Source organism: Acomys minous (assembly GCF_964271855.1).
Source record: "Acomys minous genome assembly, chromosome: 2".
In the NCBI taxonomy this organism is placed as follows: domain Eukaryota; kingdom Metazoa; phylum Chordata; class Mammalia; order Rodentia; family Muridae; genus Acomys; species Acomys minous.
In genome coordinates this window covers 3,757,131-3,775,682 of record NC_140484.1, presented here as the reverse complement: position 1 = coordinate 3,775,682, position 18,552 = coordinate 3,757,131, and the positions used below count along the sequence as shown (strand labels likewise).

The following is an 18,552-nucleotide window of genomic DNA, read 5'->3' as shown; positions in this document are numbered from 1 at the left end:
GTGTTACACCTCATGAGTTGAGACACTTAACGTGTCTGTGACTGAACCCACAACTTGCACAACAGTTGAGAAATTGTGTTGACAGAGCTGTCAACTCTAGGGTCACCAGCTGGGAAACCAAAGGTCAACACACGGACACGTTGGAAGTGTAGGAGAGGTCACCTGGCAAGTGTCCCCAGCCTGCAACATGCTGAGGGCGTGTGTGTGTTTGTGTGTGTGTGTGTGTGTGTGTGTGTGTGTGTGTGTGTGTACGTACCCTGATTGCTGCTTTCTCGAGAGTGAGCTTTGTAGATGACAGCATCGGGTCACAATGTTGACGGGTGGACACTTAGAAGAGGATGAAACAGCAGTTTACGCAGTTGGACGTCAGTTCTCGGGACAGAAACCCCGAGCTCTGCACTACTGTGGGTCAGCACAGTACTTTCTGACAACGGTTGATGACAGCTCTAGGCTGCCCTGGGCTCTCACTCTCACTCTTTTAAGGAAACAGCGGGAGAAGTGACCACATCTGACTTCCTCCCACTTACCACAGCATTCCCTAAAGCTGGTCAGCTTGCAGCAAGATGGCTGAGGGCTGCCACTCTGTCCTTAAAACTTATGAAGTGCATCTCAAAGCGCGCACTGTAACACATTTTGTAGATTTAAATGGGTAGGTCTTGTTCATGTAGTTATTTTGATAAAAATATCCACTGCCTGACCCAGGCTTACAAAGGAAAAGATTTACATCAGAATGCCGTGGGAAGGAGGGAGCACTTTAATCAGATTATGCTGCCGGCCCTGCTGTGTGTTTGCAGTGCTGATGTGTAAGCTTGCTACTCTTCACCCGGTCCCCTTCCAGGTCCCAGGTACAAAGACCTCTGGTTATCAGTAGTTTTATTTTACAGATACCACAGATGTAGAATCGTGTTGTTTTGGTTTAGTCACTTTTGATAGCAGAGAAGGGGAAAGTTGAATGTGTGGTGTAATAATGGTTTTGATAAAGGTGGTTTTCTTTGTAATAAATCATCCTACTTCCTTGAGTTCAGCTCACTTTGGTTTTACTTGATATTTGACATAAAATCAAGTTTACCCGTTATCCTGATGCTTCTCTTGCGTCATGGACAAGTGTAAGATTAAAGCCTGTGGGGTCTTTTAATACCTGGTTTTTGTGTTTTGTGTAGCTTGCACCATCTCTTCCATTACAAGAGGACTTTGTTTATCACTGGAAGGCAATTACCCATTATTACATAGAAACCTCAGGTAAGGACTCCGTGCCTAAGATCTGCTTCACGATGAGCTTTAACTTTAAACAATTTTACTGTTGATTCCTCTTTTTGGTCATTTAAAATGTAGCCTTTGGGCATTGTTCTGTGCTCTGGGGATTGAGTGTTCCGTGTCTCACACAGCAGCCCTGGCCTGCTAGAGCCTTTGTATTGACTGGGGGGGGGGGGGCGCCGGCACACAGTGGGTAGGAACATGGAACATGCTTACGGCGTGTCAGACAAGCGCTAAGGGAAGAGAAGCAGGCAGGATTGTGGGGTGAGCAGACGGCTGCTTTAGACCAGAGAAGACCACGTTGTCCCTTTGGCCACATTCATCTGGAGTGTTCCTACCACTGCGCCATCCCTCCAGCCTCTCATCCGTGTTCTCGGGGAAGCCTGTTTGAATGGCACCGAGGAAAGATGATCAGTGATTAAGTTTAGTAGCACACGGGTAGAAAGCATGTATAGACAGTGTCCGATTGCTCTCCTGAGGATTGTTGTATAAAGAGGCATGAGAGGGAAATGTGGCGGCAAAAGAGGTTTTATAACTTCTTTAGGTAGACGGACAGGGTGCGGGGAGAGGGACAGAAGACCATCCTGCGTGTCTTCCCCAAGCACACCACCTTTTTGCTTTTTTAAAATCCCTCTTGCTCTCTTACACACTCACACACTCCCACTTCTCTCTCTCTCTCTCTCTGTCTCTCTCTCTCTCTCTCTCTCTCTCTCTCTCTTTCTGTCCTCTCACCCCCTCTTTCCCTTTCCTTCTCCCTTTCTATCCCTCTCTCAAGTGGTGTATATGTGGGTGTGTGTGTGTGTGTGTGTGTGCACGTGCATGTGTATATGTGTGTGTGTGATGTATATGAATAAGCACACATATGTAGACATGTGTGTGTGTGTGCATGTGTGTGTGATGTGTATGAATAAGCACGCATATGTAGACGTGTGTGTGTGTGTGATGTGTATGAATAAGCACGCATATGTAGACATGTGTGCATGTGTGTGTGTGTGTGTGTGTGTGTGTGTGTGTGATGTGTATGAATAAGCACGCATATGTAGACGTCAGAGTACAACTCTGTGGAGTCACTTCTCTCCACCTTACTTTTTGCGACACTGTCTCTCACTGGGGCTGACTGCTTCACTAGATGGACTGGCCGGGGAGTTCCTGAGATCTGCCTGTCTTCTCCCTCCCCACAGTCCTGGAGTCACAGGCACAGCCACCACACCTGCCTTTACATGGGGGTCAGGACTCTGAATTCAGGCCCTCGTGCTCGGATGACAAGCACTCTACCCACCGAGCCATCTCCCCAACAGCCCCCAAATGAATTTAAAAAAAAAAAAAGTAAGGAGGTGTGATGGGGTGCAGCTCAGTGGTCGACCGCTTGCCTGGCATGAGTTAGCTGCTGGGTCCCAGCACGGGCATTAAAAAAAAAGAAACAAAAGGTGGTGGGGGGTGTAAGTCAGCTTCACAGATTCCAGTGGAGGAAAGGGCAGACACCAGACAGAGTGAGGCTGTTCACGAACATCGCCATCAAGAAGGGAAGAGAGAGCGAGTGTGCAAGTGAGGACTTGGGCTTCAGGAGACCTGCGGACGGTTTGCCCAGGGAAACTAGACAGGCCTTGGAGGGGGTTCTGTTTTAATCAGTGAGGAAAAAGGGTAAATATGGGAGATGTGGGTAGGTTAAAGATTAGCGAACTGTACCTGCTGTGGCCCTTCTAGGCCACTCAGTGTCCTTTGCATGTGTCATCTGTGCTCCAGAAGCACAAGGCAGCCTCCTGCAGAGCTCAGCAATGGCCTTGCTGGGCTGGCGTCGTCAGAGCGGAGGCGTGGCCTTACCTGCCCGTGTGCTAAGCTCTCTTCAGGGCTGTGCAGTTACAGTAGTAAACGTGCAGGTCAGACACACTCCTCTAACAAAGGCAGAGTGAGAACGTGGGAACGGCTGTTGGCAAGCTGACGAGGTCAGAGGTCATTTGCGTTCACTGAGCACATTTCATGGTAGCAGCTGACCTGCAGAGGGATGGGTGTGTTTGAGACAAGCTGCCTTTTACTATTAGCTTTTTACCATTTTTCCCCCTTCCCTGGGGCTTTACGCAGAGACACAGTCTTGCTTTGAAGGATTTTTTTCCCTATTTGGTAGCAGAAGTAAGTGTGCATGTCAGTTGTGTGGGGGACCAGTGCATGTCAGTTGTGTGGGGGACGAGTGTACATATCAGTCATGTGTGGGACAAGTGAGCATGTCAGTCATGAGTGGGACCAGTGTGCGTGTCAGTCATGAGTGGGACGGGTGTGCATGACAGTCATGAGTGGGACGAGTGTGTGTGTCAGTAATGAGTGGGACAAGTGTGCATGTCAGTCATGAGTGGGACGGGTGTGTGTGTCAGTCATGAGTGGGACGAGTGTGTGTGTCAGTAATGAGTGGGACAAGTGTGCATGTCAGTCATGAGTGGGACGGGTGTGCGTGTCAGTCATGAGTGGGACGAGTGTGCATGACAGTCATGAGTGGGACCAGTGTGCATGTCAGTCATGAGTGGGACCAGTGTGCATGTCAGTCATGAGTGGAATGAGTGTGCATGTCAGTCGTGTGGGGAACAAGTGTGCATGTCAGTCATGAGTGGAATGAGTGTGCATGTCAGTCGTGTGTGGGACGAGTGTGCGTGTCAGTCATGCATGGGATGAGTGTGCATGTCAGTCATGTGGGATGAGTGTGCATGTCAGCCAAGTGGGATGAGTGTGCATGTCAGCCATGTGGGATGAGTGTGCATGTCAGTCATGAGTGGGACATGTGTGCATGTCAGTCGTGTGGGGAACAAGTGTGCATGTCAGTCATGAGTGGAATGAGTGTGCATGTCAGTCATGAGTGGGACGAGTGTGCATGTCAGTCATGAGTGGGACGGGTGTGCATGTCAGTCGTGTGGGGAACAAGTGTGCATGACAGTCATGAGTGGAATGAGTGTGCATGTCAGTCGTGTGTGGGACGAGTGTGCGTGTCAGTCATGCATGGGATGAGTATGCATGTCAGTCATGTGGGATGAGTGTGCATGTCAGCCAAGTGGGATGAGTGTGCATGTCAGCCATGTGGGATGAGTGTGCATGTCAGCCAAGTGGGATGAGTGTGCATGTCAGCCATGTGGGATGAGTGTGCATATCAGCCATGTGGGATGAGTGTGCATGTCAGCCAAGTGGGATGAGTGTGCATGTCAGCCAAGTGGGATGAGTGTGCATGTCAGCCATGTGGGATGAGTGTGCATGTCAGTCATGTGGGATGAGTGTGCATATCAGCCAAGTGGGATGAGTGTGCCTATCAGCCAAGTGGGATGAGTGTGCATATCAGCCAAGTGGGATGAGTGTGCATGTCAGCCATGTGGGATGAGTATGCATGTCAGTCATGTGGGATGAGTGTGCATATCAGCCATGTGGGATGAGTGTGCATATCAGCCATGTGGGATGAGTGTGCATGTCAGCCATGTGGGATGAGTGTGCATATCAGCCATGTGGGATGAGTGTGCATGTCAGCCATGTGGGATGAGTGTGTATATCAGCCATGTGGGATGAGTGTGCATATCAGCCATTGGGATGAGTGTGCATATCAGTCGTGTGTGGGACGAGTGTGCATGTCAGCCATGTGGGATGAGTGTGTATATCAGCCATGTGGGATGAGTGTGCATATCAGCCAAGTGGGATGAGTGTGCATATCAGTCGTGTGTGGGATGAGTGTGCATATCAGTCGTGTGTGGGATGAGTGTGCATATCAGTCGTGTGTGGGATGAGTGTGCATATCAGTCGTGTGTGGGACGAGTGTGCATGTCAGCCATGTGGGATGAGTGTGCATGTCAGTCGTGTGTGGGACGAGTGTGCATGTCAGCCATGTGGGATGAGTGTGCATGTCAGCCATGTGGGATGAGTGTGCATATCAGTCGTGTGTGGGATGAGTGTGCATATCAGTCGTGTGTGGGATGAGTGTGCATATCAGTCGTGTGTGGGATGAGTGTGCATATCAGTCATGTGTGGGACGAGTGTGCATGTCAGCCATGTGGGATGAGTGTGCATGTCAGCCAAGTGGGATAAGTGTGCATATCAGCCATGTGGGATGAGTGTGTATATCAGCCATGTGGGATGAGTGTGCATATCAGCCATGTGGGATGAGTGTGCATGTCAGCCATGTGGGATGAGTGTGTATATCAGCCATGTGGGATGAGTGTGCATATCAGCCATGTGGGATGAGTGTGCATATCAGTCGTGTGTGGGATGAGTGTGCATATCAGTCATGTATGGGATGAGTGTGCATATCAGTCGTGTGTGGGACGAGTGTGCATGTCAGCCATGTGGGATGAGTGTGCATGTCAGCCGTGTGTGGGACGAGTGTGGCCTGAGTCAGGTAGAGTCCCAGGAGAGAGAGGACGGAGACAAGGGGAGGCGGCGAGCAGACCAGCGTGGGCTCTCAGTGACTGAGCTGCTGAGGAGGAGATATGACAGGCACAAGTGTGTGCAGGGCACAGGGACGTGATCGGTTAGGAACAACAATGGAGAAGAGGAGACAGGAGCTGGATCTTGCCTTTCAGAGACGATTCCTAACTGATAATGGGGAATATTCACGACAAGATACCTTCTAGGATGTGGATCACAGTTTGACTGTGGCGGAAGCGCCGTGTCCTTCCTAACAATTCTGCCACACTGAGCAAACCTGACCTGTGTGGTCCCTACTCTGTCGTCTCAGTCGGAATGAGGGGAGGGAGAGTGATGTAGTGGCGCATAGGAAGTCTAGAAAGGCCTCTGCGTATTTGTCCAATGAGCTTTTCTGTTGTTTAGATGATAAAGCCCCAGTGACTGACACGAACATCCCATCCCACCTGGAGCAGATGTTAGACATACTGGTCCAAGAAGAAAACGAGCGAGAATCAGGAGAGACAGGGCCGTGCATGGAGTACCTGCTCCATCACAAGATCCTGGAGACACTGTACACCTTGGGGAAAGCCGACGTAAGTGCCTGGCCCACTCTGCGACGGACAGACACAAAGCTGCAGGCGCCCAGCTCAAGCGTAGAGGTGTGAGTGGGGAGATGAGGTTGGGTGCCCTGTGCAGCTACAACATCCACAGAGAGAGCAGAGCCTGTGCTCTGGACCCCACAGTGTGAGCAAGTGCCAGGGTGCTACCGACTACACTACACATTGTGCTGTGAGCTGCGTTGTTTGAGCTGGAGTTAGAAGTGATTGTGGGACCCTCCTCCAGCTGAAAACTCAGCGGTTCTGTGAGTTTCTGTAACATAAAAAACCAATGTGAAGTGGTAGACATTTTAATACTACATGAGTATAAATTGTATTAAAGACAATTTCTTTTTAACGAAGCCTGTCACACCTCAGTTTATTTTGAGGTACAGTCCGTTAAATGCACTCTTTCCAAGGAATGAACCGTCCCTAGGAACCGGGCTCATAGACTCACCCTCCCTTCTCCCCATCCTGGGCAGTGAGCGATTTGAAGACACTGAATTGAATTACTTTGATGTTTTAACAAAACGATAGCAATCATACTGCTAGTTAATTTATTTCTGATAGAATTGATTATTAATATTGTTAGCATTTTATCTAAATAACTTAAGGAAGTTGTTACCCTAAAAATACCATTGTGCTAAGGATTGTGCTCCAGACTGTTTCCAGACAGCATGTCTCTGACGGTCCTGGGACGCGCACAGCTCATGGCTGCTTTATCTGTGTGCACGCTGTGCCGTCCACTCTATTACAGAGCAGGGGCCTTGGCTGACTGTGTGCACGCAGTGCCATCCCCTCTATTACAGAGCTGGGAACTTGGTTGACTATGTGCATGCAGTGCCATCCACTAGTAATAAGATCTGTCCCAGCAGTCACCACCCTGATGGTGCCTGAAGCAAAAGCCAGTCTCCACAGCGCATGCTCACCTGAGGCTGCGATCACACCTGCTGTGTTATAGTCTCAGGTGTATAATTGTATTTCTAGAATGCCAGTCATGAATTCTCTGTTTTGTTTTGTTTTTTCAAGACAGAGTTTCTCTGTGTAGCCCTGGCTGTCCTGGACTCGCTTTGTAGGCCAGGCTGGTCTCAAACTCAGAGATCTCCCTGCCTCTGCCTTTCAGAGTGCTGGGATTACATGTGTTCACCACTACACCTGGCTGCTAGTCGTGAATATTAATGGAAAATTTAATTCTGGCAAAGTCATTAGCTGGCCAGTGGCATGGTCTCTGAGGGGGGGGGGGGGGTGTTGACGTGTGTCTGTCGTCTGTCCTGTGCCCAGTGTCCTCCAGGAATGAAGCAACAGGTCTTACTGTTCTACACCAAGCTTCTGGGGAGAATCCGACAGCCGCTGCTCCCACACGTCAACGTGCACAGGCCTGTGCAGGTACTTCTCTCCTCCTTCTAGTTAAAGCATTGAACTCGGTATACAAGTAATTGTGTTGTTTGTCTAAGAGTAAAAATAATGGAGGAAATTATCCTATCATAGCATAAAAATGAACAAATGTTTGGATTTTTCCTTATATCTCATCATGTTTATATTTCTCTGTAAAGTTCTACACATTAATTTTTTTTTCCTTTTTCCTTTGCCTCCGTAACATCACGAAGCAAGCTTTAAACTTAAAACTTTTTCTGACAGAAACTAATCCGACTCTGCGGCGAGGTCCTTGCCACCCCGACGGAGAACGAGGAGATTCAGTTCCTGTGCATCGTCTGTGCGAAGCTGAAGCAGGACCCCTACTTGGTTAACTTCTTTCTGGAGGTACATGCTGGGGCCCCAGACTTGCAGCTCCTCCTGCAGGCTCCGCCTACCACGGTCAGGCCTGCAGGCTCCGCCTACCAGAAGTAGTTTTCATTTAAGATCAATCTTTATTTCAACTTGAAATCCCCATGGAAGAAGAATGTCAAGGGATGCAGCTGAGCCTGATGCTCGGGTGGGACCGAGAGCCCGGGATGCGAGGCCACGGCTGAGCCTGACGCGCAGAAGGGAGACGCTGTAGTGGGGAAGGACAGCAGGTGCAGAGGTGGGCAAGCTGTCCAGCATCCCGGTGTGCCAACAGCTTTTCCTTTTGGATGGCAGCAGTATTCTGTACTATTTTTATAGCCAAAATCAAAGACATGGTCTCTTTTAATTGATATTTTAAATTTTACTTTCAACTTTAAAGAGAAAAACAGATTGTGCTTACTTTCTGCTTTTGTTCACTTTTCCCCTTTAATTTTTTTCGAGTTTTTAAGTGTATGTCTACATATCGTGTGTGTGTGTGTGTGTGTGTGTGTGTGTGTCCCTGGAGTTCACCAATAGGGATAGCCTGGCTGGCCAGCAAGCCCGAGGGAGCTCCCCGACTCCATCTCCTCTGTACAGGGGCTCAGCATGGGTCCCTGTGAGGGGCGCTGGGAATCTCAGCTGGAGCCCTGAGGTGAGCAGTCAGCCAGACCTCAGCCCCTTTCTTTTTGCTTAGCAGTGAAATCATGGAGAAACATTTTGGTAAAAGTAGATTTGTTTCAGGTCTCCCATCAGCAATGTATGTGGGTGCCTAGGGTTTCAGTGGATTGTGAAGTTATTAAGTTCTTTTTTAAGAGTTTGCCATTTTAATATATTGGATTATCTTCTGTTATTGAATAAATAAATTTGCGTCCTATCTGCAACACTCCTGGAGGCCGGCAGGCAGCTCAGCTGTGGAGTTCCATGAGTTTAATTCTGCCTGTGCTGCTCTGGCTATGAAACACCTGTTTCTGTTAACATGTCCCCGTGTTACCTTGCTTTTCAAGTGTGCGTCAAAATAGTTCTGTTAGTCAGGAATGTGCATGTCTGAAGACGTGTTGCTAGGCCAAATTAGTTATTTTGTATGTAGGCCAGGCTGACCCAGAATTTGCTGTGTAGATCAAGCTGGCATTTAGCTTGGGGGTGATCTTTCTTCTTCTGCCTCCATGCCTGGCTGGGTTGTTTGTTTGTTTGTTTGTTTGTTGTTTTTTGAGACACGATTTCACTCTGTTGCCCAGGCTGGCCTAGTATTCTCAGTGTAGCCTAGGCTGCCCTTGAATGTGCAGAAATCCTGCTTCAGCCTTTTGAGAGCTCAGATTATAAGGGAGAGCCACTTCTCCCCGCTGAGATTTTTTTTTTCAAAGTTCTTTTTTTTCCTACTGTTTTCTTAGACACTTGGTGTACTTTAGATGCATGGATTTAAACACATACTTACCTGAAACTTCACATACTACGACATGGACGGACTCGGTGCAGGCTCTTGTTTCCTCCTGCTGGTCAGTTTGCTTCTTGAGGTCTGTGATTCTGGCTTCACTAGGCATCGTCACCAGGCATACTGTGTCCACGGCTTCGCACAACTAACATGAAGCTTAAACCGCCTCCCTGAGCCTTCAGGGAGATGGAGCCTTACCGCTGTAATGTGGACGTAACCGTTACCACTAGCCCCTGCTGCCTTCCAGCTCCCCAGCGTCGCACCCCTGTAAGCAGCCGCCACACGCACCTGCTGTGTGTCAGGCCATGCAGTAGAAGGTTGAGTCGGCTTTGCCTCCTGGGCCAGGCAGGTGATGTAAGGTGGCGCACGCACCTGAGAGTCAGAGGAAGGATGCAAGAGAAACACAGGAAGTGTCTTTAGGCTGGAAAGATCACTTCCGCTCAGGGTTATCAGAAGGACTTCCTGGAAGAGGCCATCTTTGAGACCAGCCACAGAAAATGCTTGGCTGGTAATGAGTGAGCATAAGGAGTGATTACGCTCGGGCAGCAGTGTAAGTAGGGTGTGCAAGGAAAGTGTGGACAGATACGCCGGAAACTGTACGGCTCTGAATGGCGGGATGTGCATTCTTTTTCCTTGGAGCCTCTAATGAGTTCTGAGCAGAGATGTTATTTTGCGGCCAAGGCTGTGCCTGAGTCCCTGAAAGGAGGGAGAAGCGTGAGGAAGTGACGGTGGGTGGAGCTGAGGTGGCCCATGCTGTGGGCGCTGAGTGCAGGGTGCAGGGAAAGACCACTCGCATTGTAGAATCTCAGAGACGTGACACTGCAGGGGGAGGAGCTGGTTTGACAGGATGGTGGAAGCTCAGCTCTGACCACCAGCCGCCCTGGCGCCCTTACGGGCATACGGACACAGGAGCTGGTACTTGGTACGGCAGGTCTGTGATTTGGAGAGAAGTCCAGGTTGAAGAGAGTCAAGAGCTATCTGCACAAGTGTGTTGTGGCAATCAGATCCACCCTCAGAGGAAAGGGGAGCAGAAGCTTTACGGCCGCAGCTCCTCCTCACCGAGGAGCCCTCTGAATGGAGGTTCACACCAGCAGTCCGAGGAGTCTGCCCTGTCAGGCCTCACAGAAGCCCAAGACCAGCCTAAGGTGTGGTCCTTCCTCTCCGACTCTCCTTGCAGACAGCAGTTCTGACAGACTTGGAAACTGAGAGGAAGGAAAATGCTGCGCTTGCTTTCTTTTCGATTAAACTGTATTTTGTGCATTGTGTGGCGTGCATCACGGGATGCGTGTGGTGATCAGAGGATAACTTGGGGGAGCTGGTTCCTTCCACTCTGTGCACCTTGGGGCTCAAACTCAGATCATAAGGCGTGGCAGCAAACCCCTTTACTCTGAGCCGTCTCACAGGCCCAACCAAGTGTTGTTCTTTTGTAAAGTCTGCTATGCTGTGGATTTTGCAGGAAATTGGCAAGTTGTTCGCTACATGGAGTTGTTTGAATTGTGTGCCATGAGCTTGTCTGTCTCAAGATGGGGCTAGTGACGCTTGTACAGCAGTGGCAGTGTTTCTAAGTACTGTGCTAGGGGAGCAGGCCTTTAGATTGGTTCAGCCTCCCCTGTGCCTCCACAGAGTAAGTACAGTGATGGGCCCTGTGGAGAGGCCGGCTTCAGGTCAACTTTTACTTGTGAAATAGTTTGATTTCTGCTCTTGTGTCAAATAGGAAGCAAGACATATTTGCCTTGAAGCTAATGATTTGATCCAGTTAAGATCTTCGTTGTCTTTGGATGTGGGGATCCAGCAAGTAAATTGTACACTCAGATACCAGTAAAAATGTCCTTGTGGTACTTTGAGGCTTGCTTGAAAACCTCAAGTCCAGTGCTGGTGACCTTTGAACTTTTGAGGGTTTTTGCACCCTCCCTCATGACCCTGATAGGATTAAAAAAAATATACAATTTATTTATTATTATGTATCAGTGTTCTGCCTGCATGCACTCCTGCACACCAGAAGAAGGCACAAGATCTCATTATAGATGGTTGTGAGCCACCGTGTGGTTGCTGGGAATTGAACTCAGGGCCTTTAGAAGAGCAGCCAGTGCTCGTAACCTTTGAGCCATCTCTCCAGCCCAATCCTAATAAGATTCATGTTGAGGTGATATGTCTGTGGTAATAGTAACTTAAAAACTCACCTGGGACTTGCTTATAGGTAGTCAAATAGTTGTCACTAACGTGTGCAGTGCGTGGCCAGGGTGCAATGCTTGTAACTAGCGTGCAGCGTAGTGACTTCTGTGTGTCACATCACCTGTGAAATGGGGTTTCAGGCTGTATATTGTCACTGGACATAACACTTCCTACCAGTTATATTAGGCATCTGGAATTTAATCATAGAAAAATCCAAGCTGGGCCTGGTGTCATGGGTCTGCTATAGCAGCTACTTAAAAGGCTGAGGCAGAGGGATTGCCATTTCAGGACATGGCTGGGCTACAAAATGGGTTCAAGGTTAGCCTGAGCAACTAAACAAGGCCCTATTTCAAAATAAAAACTCGAGATAGGACTGCAGACGTGGCTCAGTGGAACGGTGCTCGACAAGCATGTGTGATGCCCGCGTCCAATATCCAGGGTCGCCACTGACCCTAAAATCTATTGGCACTGGAGATGAGGCTCCGAGGCGCATAGAGAGCGTGTCCAGCCTCGGTGACACCCTGGCCGTGGTCCCCAGCTCGCCCGAGAGGAGGAGGCTGTTCTGATGGGATTTCTGCTTTTTGTTTGTTGGAGACGGGGGCTCACTGTATAGTATGATTTCTGTCCTGAGTGTGACCCTCACACACTCCTTTTCAGAACAAGTCGAAGTCCCTGATGTCCAGAGGAACCCTGAGCGTCATCTCAGAAGATGACCCAAAAGGTCGGGACCCCACATCAGCGGACACCAGCCAGTGCCACCAGCCCCAAGAGCCACCAGCTGCTGCTGGGGTCAGGCACACAGAGTTAGAGGATGAAGCCCCTCACCAGATGGAGGACCTGTCCGCGAGCTTGGACGACCTCAGTGTCACCTCACTGCCAGAGGCCTCCGTCGTCCGGTCAAACCAGGATTACAACTTAGTGAATTCTTTGTTAAACCTGACCAGGAGCCCTGTGAGTTGCCATCTTGCTACCCCAACATGATCACAGTTTATCACATCTGGTCTTCCTTTAGTGAAAAACACAGAATCCTTTTATGTAGAGTTCTACAATTAATGCGTGTGTTCTTCCTCAGGACGGCCGGATAGCCGTGAAAGCGTGCGAGGGCCTGATGCTCTTGGTGAGTCTGCCAGAGCCTGCGGCCGCCAAGAGCCTTGCTCAGAGCACCTGCTTGTGCGAGCTGCTGACCGGCAGGCTCACCTCCCTGTACACGGCCCTACCTCAGTCCGTGGATCCTTTAGATATTGAAACTGTGGAGGCGGTTAACTGGGGGTAAGCACCACTCTGTGTTCTACAAAGGGGACTGCCTGTGTGTACCGCTGTGTTTCCCACAATGGGGACTGTCCAGGTGCACCCCTTTTTTCAGGAAGGGGACTGCCTGTGTGCCACATTTCAAAGTCCACTTCTGCTTTAAAGTGAAAGGAGTGTTTACTTTTGAAGATCGAGCACTACCAGTTATCATCAAGTACAGTATTTTCTTGAGACTCGTATTTATCACTTGGTGGTGAGAGTTGTGCAGCCGAGGGGTTGCAGAGTCCACCTCTGTTTGTTTTCTGTTGTTGAGTTTATGTTAAGACCAATAACAGGTTGTTTTGTTAACAACAGAAAACTTTAAGAGGGACTGTGTTTGGTTTTGAGGCAGGGTCTCACTCTGTAGCCTGGGCTAGCCTGGGACTTGCTTTATAAAGCAGGCTGGCCTTGAACTCAGATCTGCTTGCCTGTGGCCATGCTTCAGACTCGTCCACGTCATGCTGTTGTCCCTCCTTTCTGTTTCTCAATCCCACCTACTTTATTCTCCGGGCTTGTGGCCCGGAGAGGCCACTCGCAGTTCAGAACTCACATTGCGCCTGCGGGGGGTTCTGAGCAGGGTTCTGAGCTGGGTTCTGAGCTGGGGTTATGAGCTGGGTTCTGAGCGGGGTTCTGACAGGGCGGCTGCCAACCACCTATAGTTTGTTCTATCACCAGGGATCCACTCTTTTAGCCCCCATGGCGGCCTGCGCTCACACGCTAACAAGTCTTTAAGAAAATACGAATTTTGCATAACATTTATAAATTATTTAAAACTAAAAGTAACATTTAAAACTATTCATAAACTTGCCACCTATCAGCAGACTAATATTTTTGTCTTTAAAAATTAAATATTTACATTAATTATTTGAGAATTTCATACATTGTGTTTTGATCATATGTGTACCCTTTTGCAGCTTCTTTGAGGTCCACTCCCGCCTTCCTCCCTACCCAGCTCAGTAGCCACTTTTGTTTTAAACATATCAAGTCCAACTGATGACAACCTAACATTTTCATCTATTTGTCTTTTTCAATTTTCCTCCAAAGTTTATCCTTTGCTCCTGTCTTCCTACGCTGCATTTTGCTTACGTCTTTCAGGCACTTGCTGACATCATGTGCACACTGCATTTCGAGGCAGAAGGAGCATCCTGCCTTGGCAGAGCTTCCGGTCCCTTCCTGCTCCTCCGCTGTCTCGCCACCAGTGTCTTGTCAAAGCCCTGGTCGTTTTCTGCATTAGCTTCTTCCCGCTGAGTGAGTGCGCTGCTCACTTTGTTCTCTGTGTCGTGCAGGCTGGACTCGTACAGTCACAAAGAAGACGCGTCTGCGTTCCCAGGAAAGCGAGCCTTGATCTCATTTCTTTCCTGGTTTGATTACTGTGATCAGCTCATCAAGGAGGCACAAAAGGTTTAAAGTCTTTGTTGCTTACTAATGCTTTTAAGATATGTTTATTAAGACTTGAACCACTATTCCAAAAGTATCTTACTTCCTGCAAGTGTCACATGCTTCACAAACACTCCACCGTGATGGCTCCTCTCAGCGGTCGGTCCCCCTTGGGGAGATGTTAAGTTATTGGGGTTTTTTCCATTGATCTTCTTAGCTTGGGGGAGAGAGTGGGGTGGGACAAAGGCAAATAGCTGCCCTTGCCGAGGATGCAGTGGCCCGAGCGGCACAGAGCACTGACATCTGGTGAGCTCCCGTGGTCCTCAGGCCCAGCCTGATGGACTGATGTTCGCGCTGTCTTCTAGACTGCCGCTGTTGCTCTCGCCAAAGCCATCCACGAAAGGTTCTTCGTCGGCGTCATGGAACCTCAGCTGATGCAGACGTGAGTGCCCTTTCTCCTCACAGCGGTAGCCGCTGTGCCCGCCCTCTTCACAACGGTAGCCGCTGTCCTGCCGTTGGTGCCACTGACCGCCTGCCCGCTCTGCCTAGGTCCGAGATGGGGATTCTGACATCGACGGCTCTGCTACATCGTATTGTTCGGCAAGTGACCTCGGATGTCCTGCTTCAGGAAATGGTGGTCTTTATCCTCGGAGAACAGAGGGAGCCAGAAACTCTGTCTGAAATCACCAGGCATCCCCTAAGACATAGGTTAATCGAACATTGCGATCACATATCTGATGAGGTAAGCCATGTTTAGCAGTGCTCGACTCAGATTCTCTGAAATGCTGGTTGTTAAAGAACTTGTGATTTATTTTGTGATGGTGAGGGTTGGGGTGGTGCTGAGGGTTGGGGTGGTGCTGAGGGTTGGGGTGGTGCTGAGGGTTGCGGTGGTGCTGAGGGTTGGGGTGGTGGTGAGGGTTGGGGTGGTGGTGAGGTTGGGGTGGTACTGAGGGTTGCGGTGGTGCTGAGGGTTGGGGTGGTGGTGAGGGTTGGGGTGGTGCTGAGGTTGGGGTGGTGCTGAGGGTTGCGGTGGTGCTGAGGGTTGGGGTGGTGCTGAGGGTTGGGGTGGTACTGAGGGTTGGGGTGGTGCTGAGGGTTGGGGTGGTGCTGAGGGTTGGGGTGGTGCTGAGGTTGGGGTGGTGCTGAGGGTTGGGGTGGTACTGAGGGTTGGGGTGGTGCTGAGGGTTGGGGTGGTACTGAGGGTTGGGGTGGTGCTGAGGGTTGGGGTGGTGCTGAGGTTGGGGTGGTGCTGAGGGTTGGGGTGGTACTGAGGGTTGGGGTGGTGCTGAGGGTTGGGGTGGTGCTGAGGGTTTGGGTGGTGCTGAGGGTTGGGGTGGTGAGGGTTGGGGTGGTGCTGAGGGTTGGGGTGGTGCTGAGGGTTGGGGTGGTGCTGAGGTTGGGGTGGTGCTGAGGGTTGCGGTGGTGGCACATGTATCGCAGTGAACACGTAGAGGTCGGAGGGCAGCTCACAGGAACTGGTTTTCTCCCTTCACCATGCGCGTCCCCAGGATTAAGCTCAGGTCATCGGGCTTGGCGTCAGGGACTGTCCCAAGGAGCCATGTCACTGGCCCTCTCTTACGCAGCTTTAACGCCTGACAGCCTGACTTGGGAAGCAGCAGGCAGGGCAGCTGACAGGGAAGTGTCTCCCTTCAGCTCCTGTCCCCTTGGTTTCAGATAAGCATAATGACGCTGAGGCTGTTTGAGCATCTGCTGCACAAGCCCAATGAGCACATCCTCCACAACCTGGTTCTGAGGAACCTCGGGGAGAGAAACTACACGGAAAACCGGCCTCTGTGCCCGGAAGACAAGGACGCGGTAGAGAACGGGCTGATAGCTGGTGCTGTGTAAGTGTCAGCTCGGTGGGTGGCGTCTCCCAGCCAGGGCTTGGGGTCCCTCCCAGATGCCTTAGGAAAGGCCTCCACAGCTTAGCCACCTCCTTGTAAATGGCACGCGCTAAATATCCCTTGAGCTCTTAGCAAAAGTAGTAATGAGCCCTTGAGATTGTTAGTGTAAGGTGGTAATTTCCATATTAAATATACTAACCCTCATTTCTTTGTACTAGAAAAAGTTTATAATATTTCTCAGAAACTAGCAGAGAATCTTTTGGTTTAGAAAACATCATAATAAATGTTGTTTTTTATACATCATTAAATTAAACGTAGAGATCTGGAGGAAGATCCATTATTTACTGACATTTCACCAGATAACACTCTGCCAAGCCAAGAGTGGATCAGTTCTCCCCACACCAGCCCAGACCACCCCAAAAATGATGGCAAGACGGAAGTCCATAAAACCGTCAACAGGTGAGCTACTGTGTGTGCCTGGCTGGACTCCCTGTCACTGGTTCTGAATCAGGTAGCTCCGCCCTTGGTTGTCGCAGGAGTGCACTGTGAATTCTGTCGTCTTTCCAGGTGCTGTCAGCTTCTGTGTCTTGATCATGTAGCAGGTGACAGCTGGGGACAAAGCCCAGCTTAATAGAAAAGTAGCTTTTATTAAGAGCACTGACTATTCTACAGAGATCAGCAGCTAGTACAGCAAAAGAAGAAAGCAAAAAGATAACTAAGAACAAAGTACTGACTAAGTCGACAGTGACTTACTATAAATGACTTAGCATTAAATAATTCCAGACACAGCAGTGTTGCCAGTTGCCAGTTTGATACATGTGCTTGCTAGGCATATGTGCAAAGTATTGAACTATTTTTTTCAATTTGTGGTGTTACATTTTTTTCAAAGTGTCTTTTCATGACAATTTCTTCTTGTGTCTTTGGATTTAGTGCTGCCAGGATATGTCTGGCCCTGGCAGGTGACATTTTAAAAAATGCATCTGCTTCAAATGTAAAAATATCTCAAATTTATCTACCTAAAGCTGTTCTTTGAGATTAATAAAGCAACCCATTATTATACCACAACCTAAAATTTAAGTCTTTTTTTTTTTTTTTTTAGGGTTTGTCTGTGTTACATACACAATTAGTTATTTTTAAATAAAACCTTTACTTAATGATCTGAGGGCAGAGCTACCATTCATCAGAACGATGTGTACTTTGGTTTTTCAGGCTCCCATTTGCATTTACAGCTGGCTGTGCCTGTGTGTAGTTGTGTGTGGTGTGTAAGGCCCCATGGTGGTGCGCAGCTGTGCTCACCGAGGACGTTCCCTTTCAGTTTCCTCTGTCTAGTGCCAGACGAGGCCAAGTCTTCCTACCATGTCGAAGGCACCGGCTACGACACCTACCTCCGAGATGCTCATAGGCAGGTAAGTGGCACCACCACTGATTTGGGGATGGGGGTGTGAACCCTCCACACTACCTTGCCTAATTGGCAGTGACTCTTGCTCCAAGGAAAGGAGTCGACCCACCTGAGAAGTGAGACTTCAGTCTGCTAGGACCATTCATTCATTCATTCATTCATTCGTCTGACTTTGCTTTGAGGTCTTAGGTTAGCAGTACTGGCCTGGAATTTGCTTATGGCCTTGAGCTCTTGTTTCTGGCTCCCAAGGGCTGGGATTACAGGTGTGTGCCACTGTACCTGCTCTCAAGGGCTAGGGTTACAGGTGTGTGCCACTGTATCTGCTCTCAAGGGCTAGGGTTACAGGTGTGTGCCACTGTATCTGCTCTCAAGGGCTAGGGTTACAGGTGTGTGCCACTGTATCTGCTCTCAAGGGCTAGGGTTACAGGTGTGTGCCACTGTATCTGCTCTCAAGGGCTGGGATTACAGGTGTGTGCCACTGTACCTGCTCTCAAGGGCTAGGGTTACAGGTGTGTACCACTGTATCTGCTCTCAAGGGCTAGGGTTACAGGTGTGTGCCACTGTATCTGCTCTCAAGGGCTAGGGTTACAGGTGTGTGCCACTGTATCTGCTCTCAAGGGCTAGGGTTACAGATGTGTGCCACTGTTTCTGCTCTCAAGGGCTAGGGTTACAGGTGTGTGCCACTGTATCTGACTCAGGGGCTAGGGTTACAGGTGTGTGCCACTGTATCTGCTCTCAAGGGCTAGGGTTACAGGTGTGTGCCACTGTATCTGCTCTCAAGGGCTAGGGTTACAGGTGTGTGCCACTGTATCTGCTCTCAAGGGCTAGGGTTACAGGTGTGTGCCACTGTATCTGCTCTCAAGGGCTAGGGTTACAGGTGTGTGCCACTGTATCTGCTCTCAAGGGCTAGGGTTACAGATGTGTGCCACTGTATCTGCTCTCAAGGGCTAGGGTTACAGGTGTGTGCCACTGTATCTGACTCAGGGACTAGGGTTACAGGTGTGTGCCACTGTATCTGCTCTCAAGGGCTAGGGTTACAGGTGTGTGCCACTGTATCTGCTC

The 18,552-nt window shown here is 49.6% G+C and overlaps 1 protein-coding gene across 2 annotated transcripts in view; it reads left to right on the top strand.

Moving 5' to 3' along the window:
• FHIP2A (FHF complex subunit HOOK interacting protein 2A) overlaps window positions 1–18,552 on the top strand; it is a gene marked incomplete at its 3' end in the record, with an annotated part of 31,947 nt that overhangs the window by 7,350 nt on the left and 6,045 nt on the right. For both annotated transcript variants that reach the window (XM_084762839.1, XM_084762838.1), the window contains exons 2-13: window positions 1,161–1,239; window positions 6,046–6,215; window positions 7,500–7,604; window positions 7,857–7,979; window positions 12,241–12,534; window positions 12,656–12,852; window positions 14,157–14,271; window positions 14,613–14,689; window positions 14,797–14,989; window positions 15,922–16,091; window positions 16,410–16,550; window positions 17,407–17,497. In XM_084762839.1, coding sequence (XP_084618965.1) covers window positions 1,161–1,239; window positions 6,046–6,215; window positions 7,500–7,604; window positions 7,857–7,979; window positions 12,241–12,534; window positions 12,656–12,852; window positions 14,157–14,271; window positions 14,613–14,689; window positions 14,797–14,989; window positions 15,922–16,091; window positions 16,410–16,550; window positions 17,407–17,497 — 1,755 coding nt within the window. The remainder of the gene's footprint in view (window positions 1–1,160; window positions 1,240–6,045; window positions 6,216–7,499; window positions 7,605–7,856; window positions 7,980–12,240; window positions 12,535–12,655; window positions 12,853–14,156; window positions 14,272–14,612; window positions 14,690–14,796; window positions 14,990–15,921; window positions 16,092–16,409; window positions 16,551–17,406; window positions 17,498–18,552) is intronic.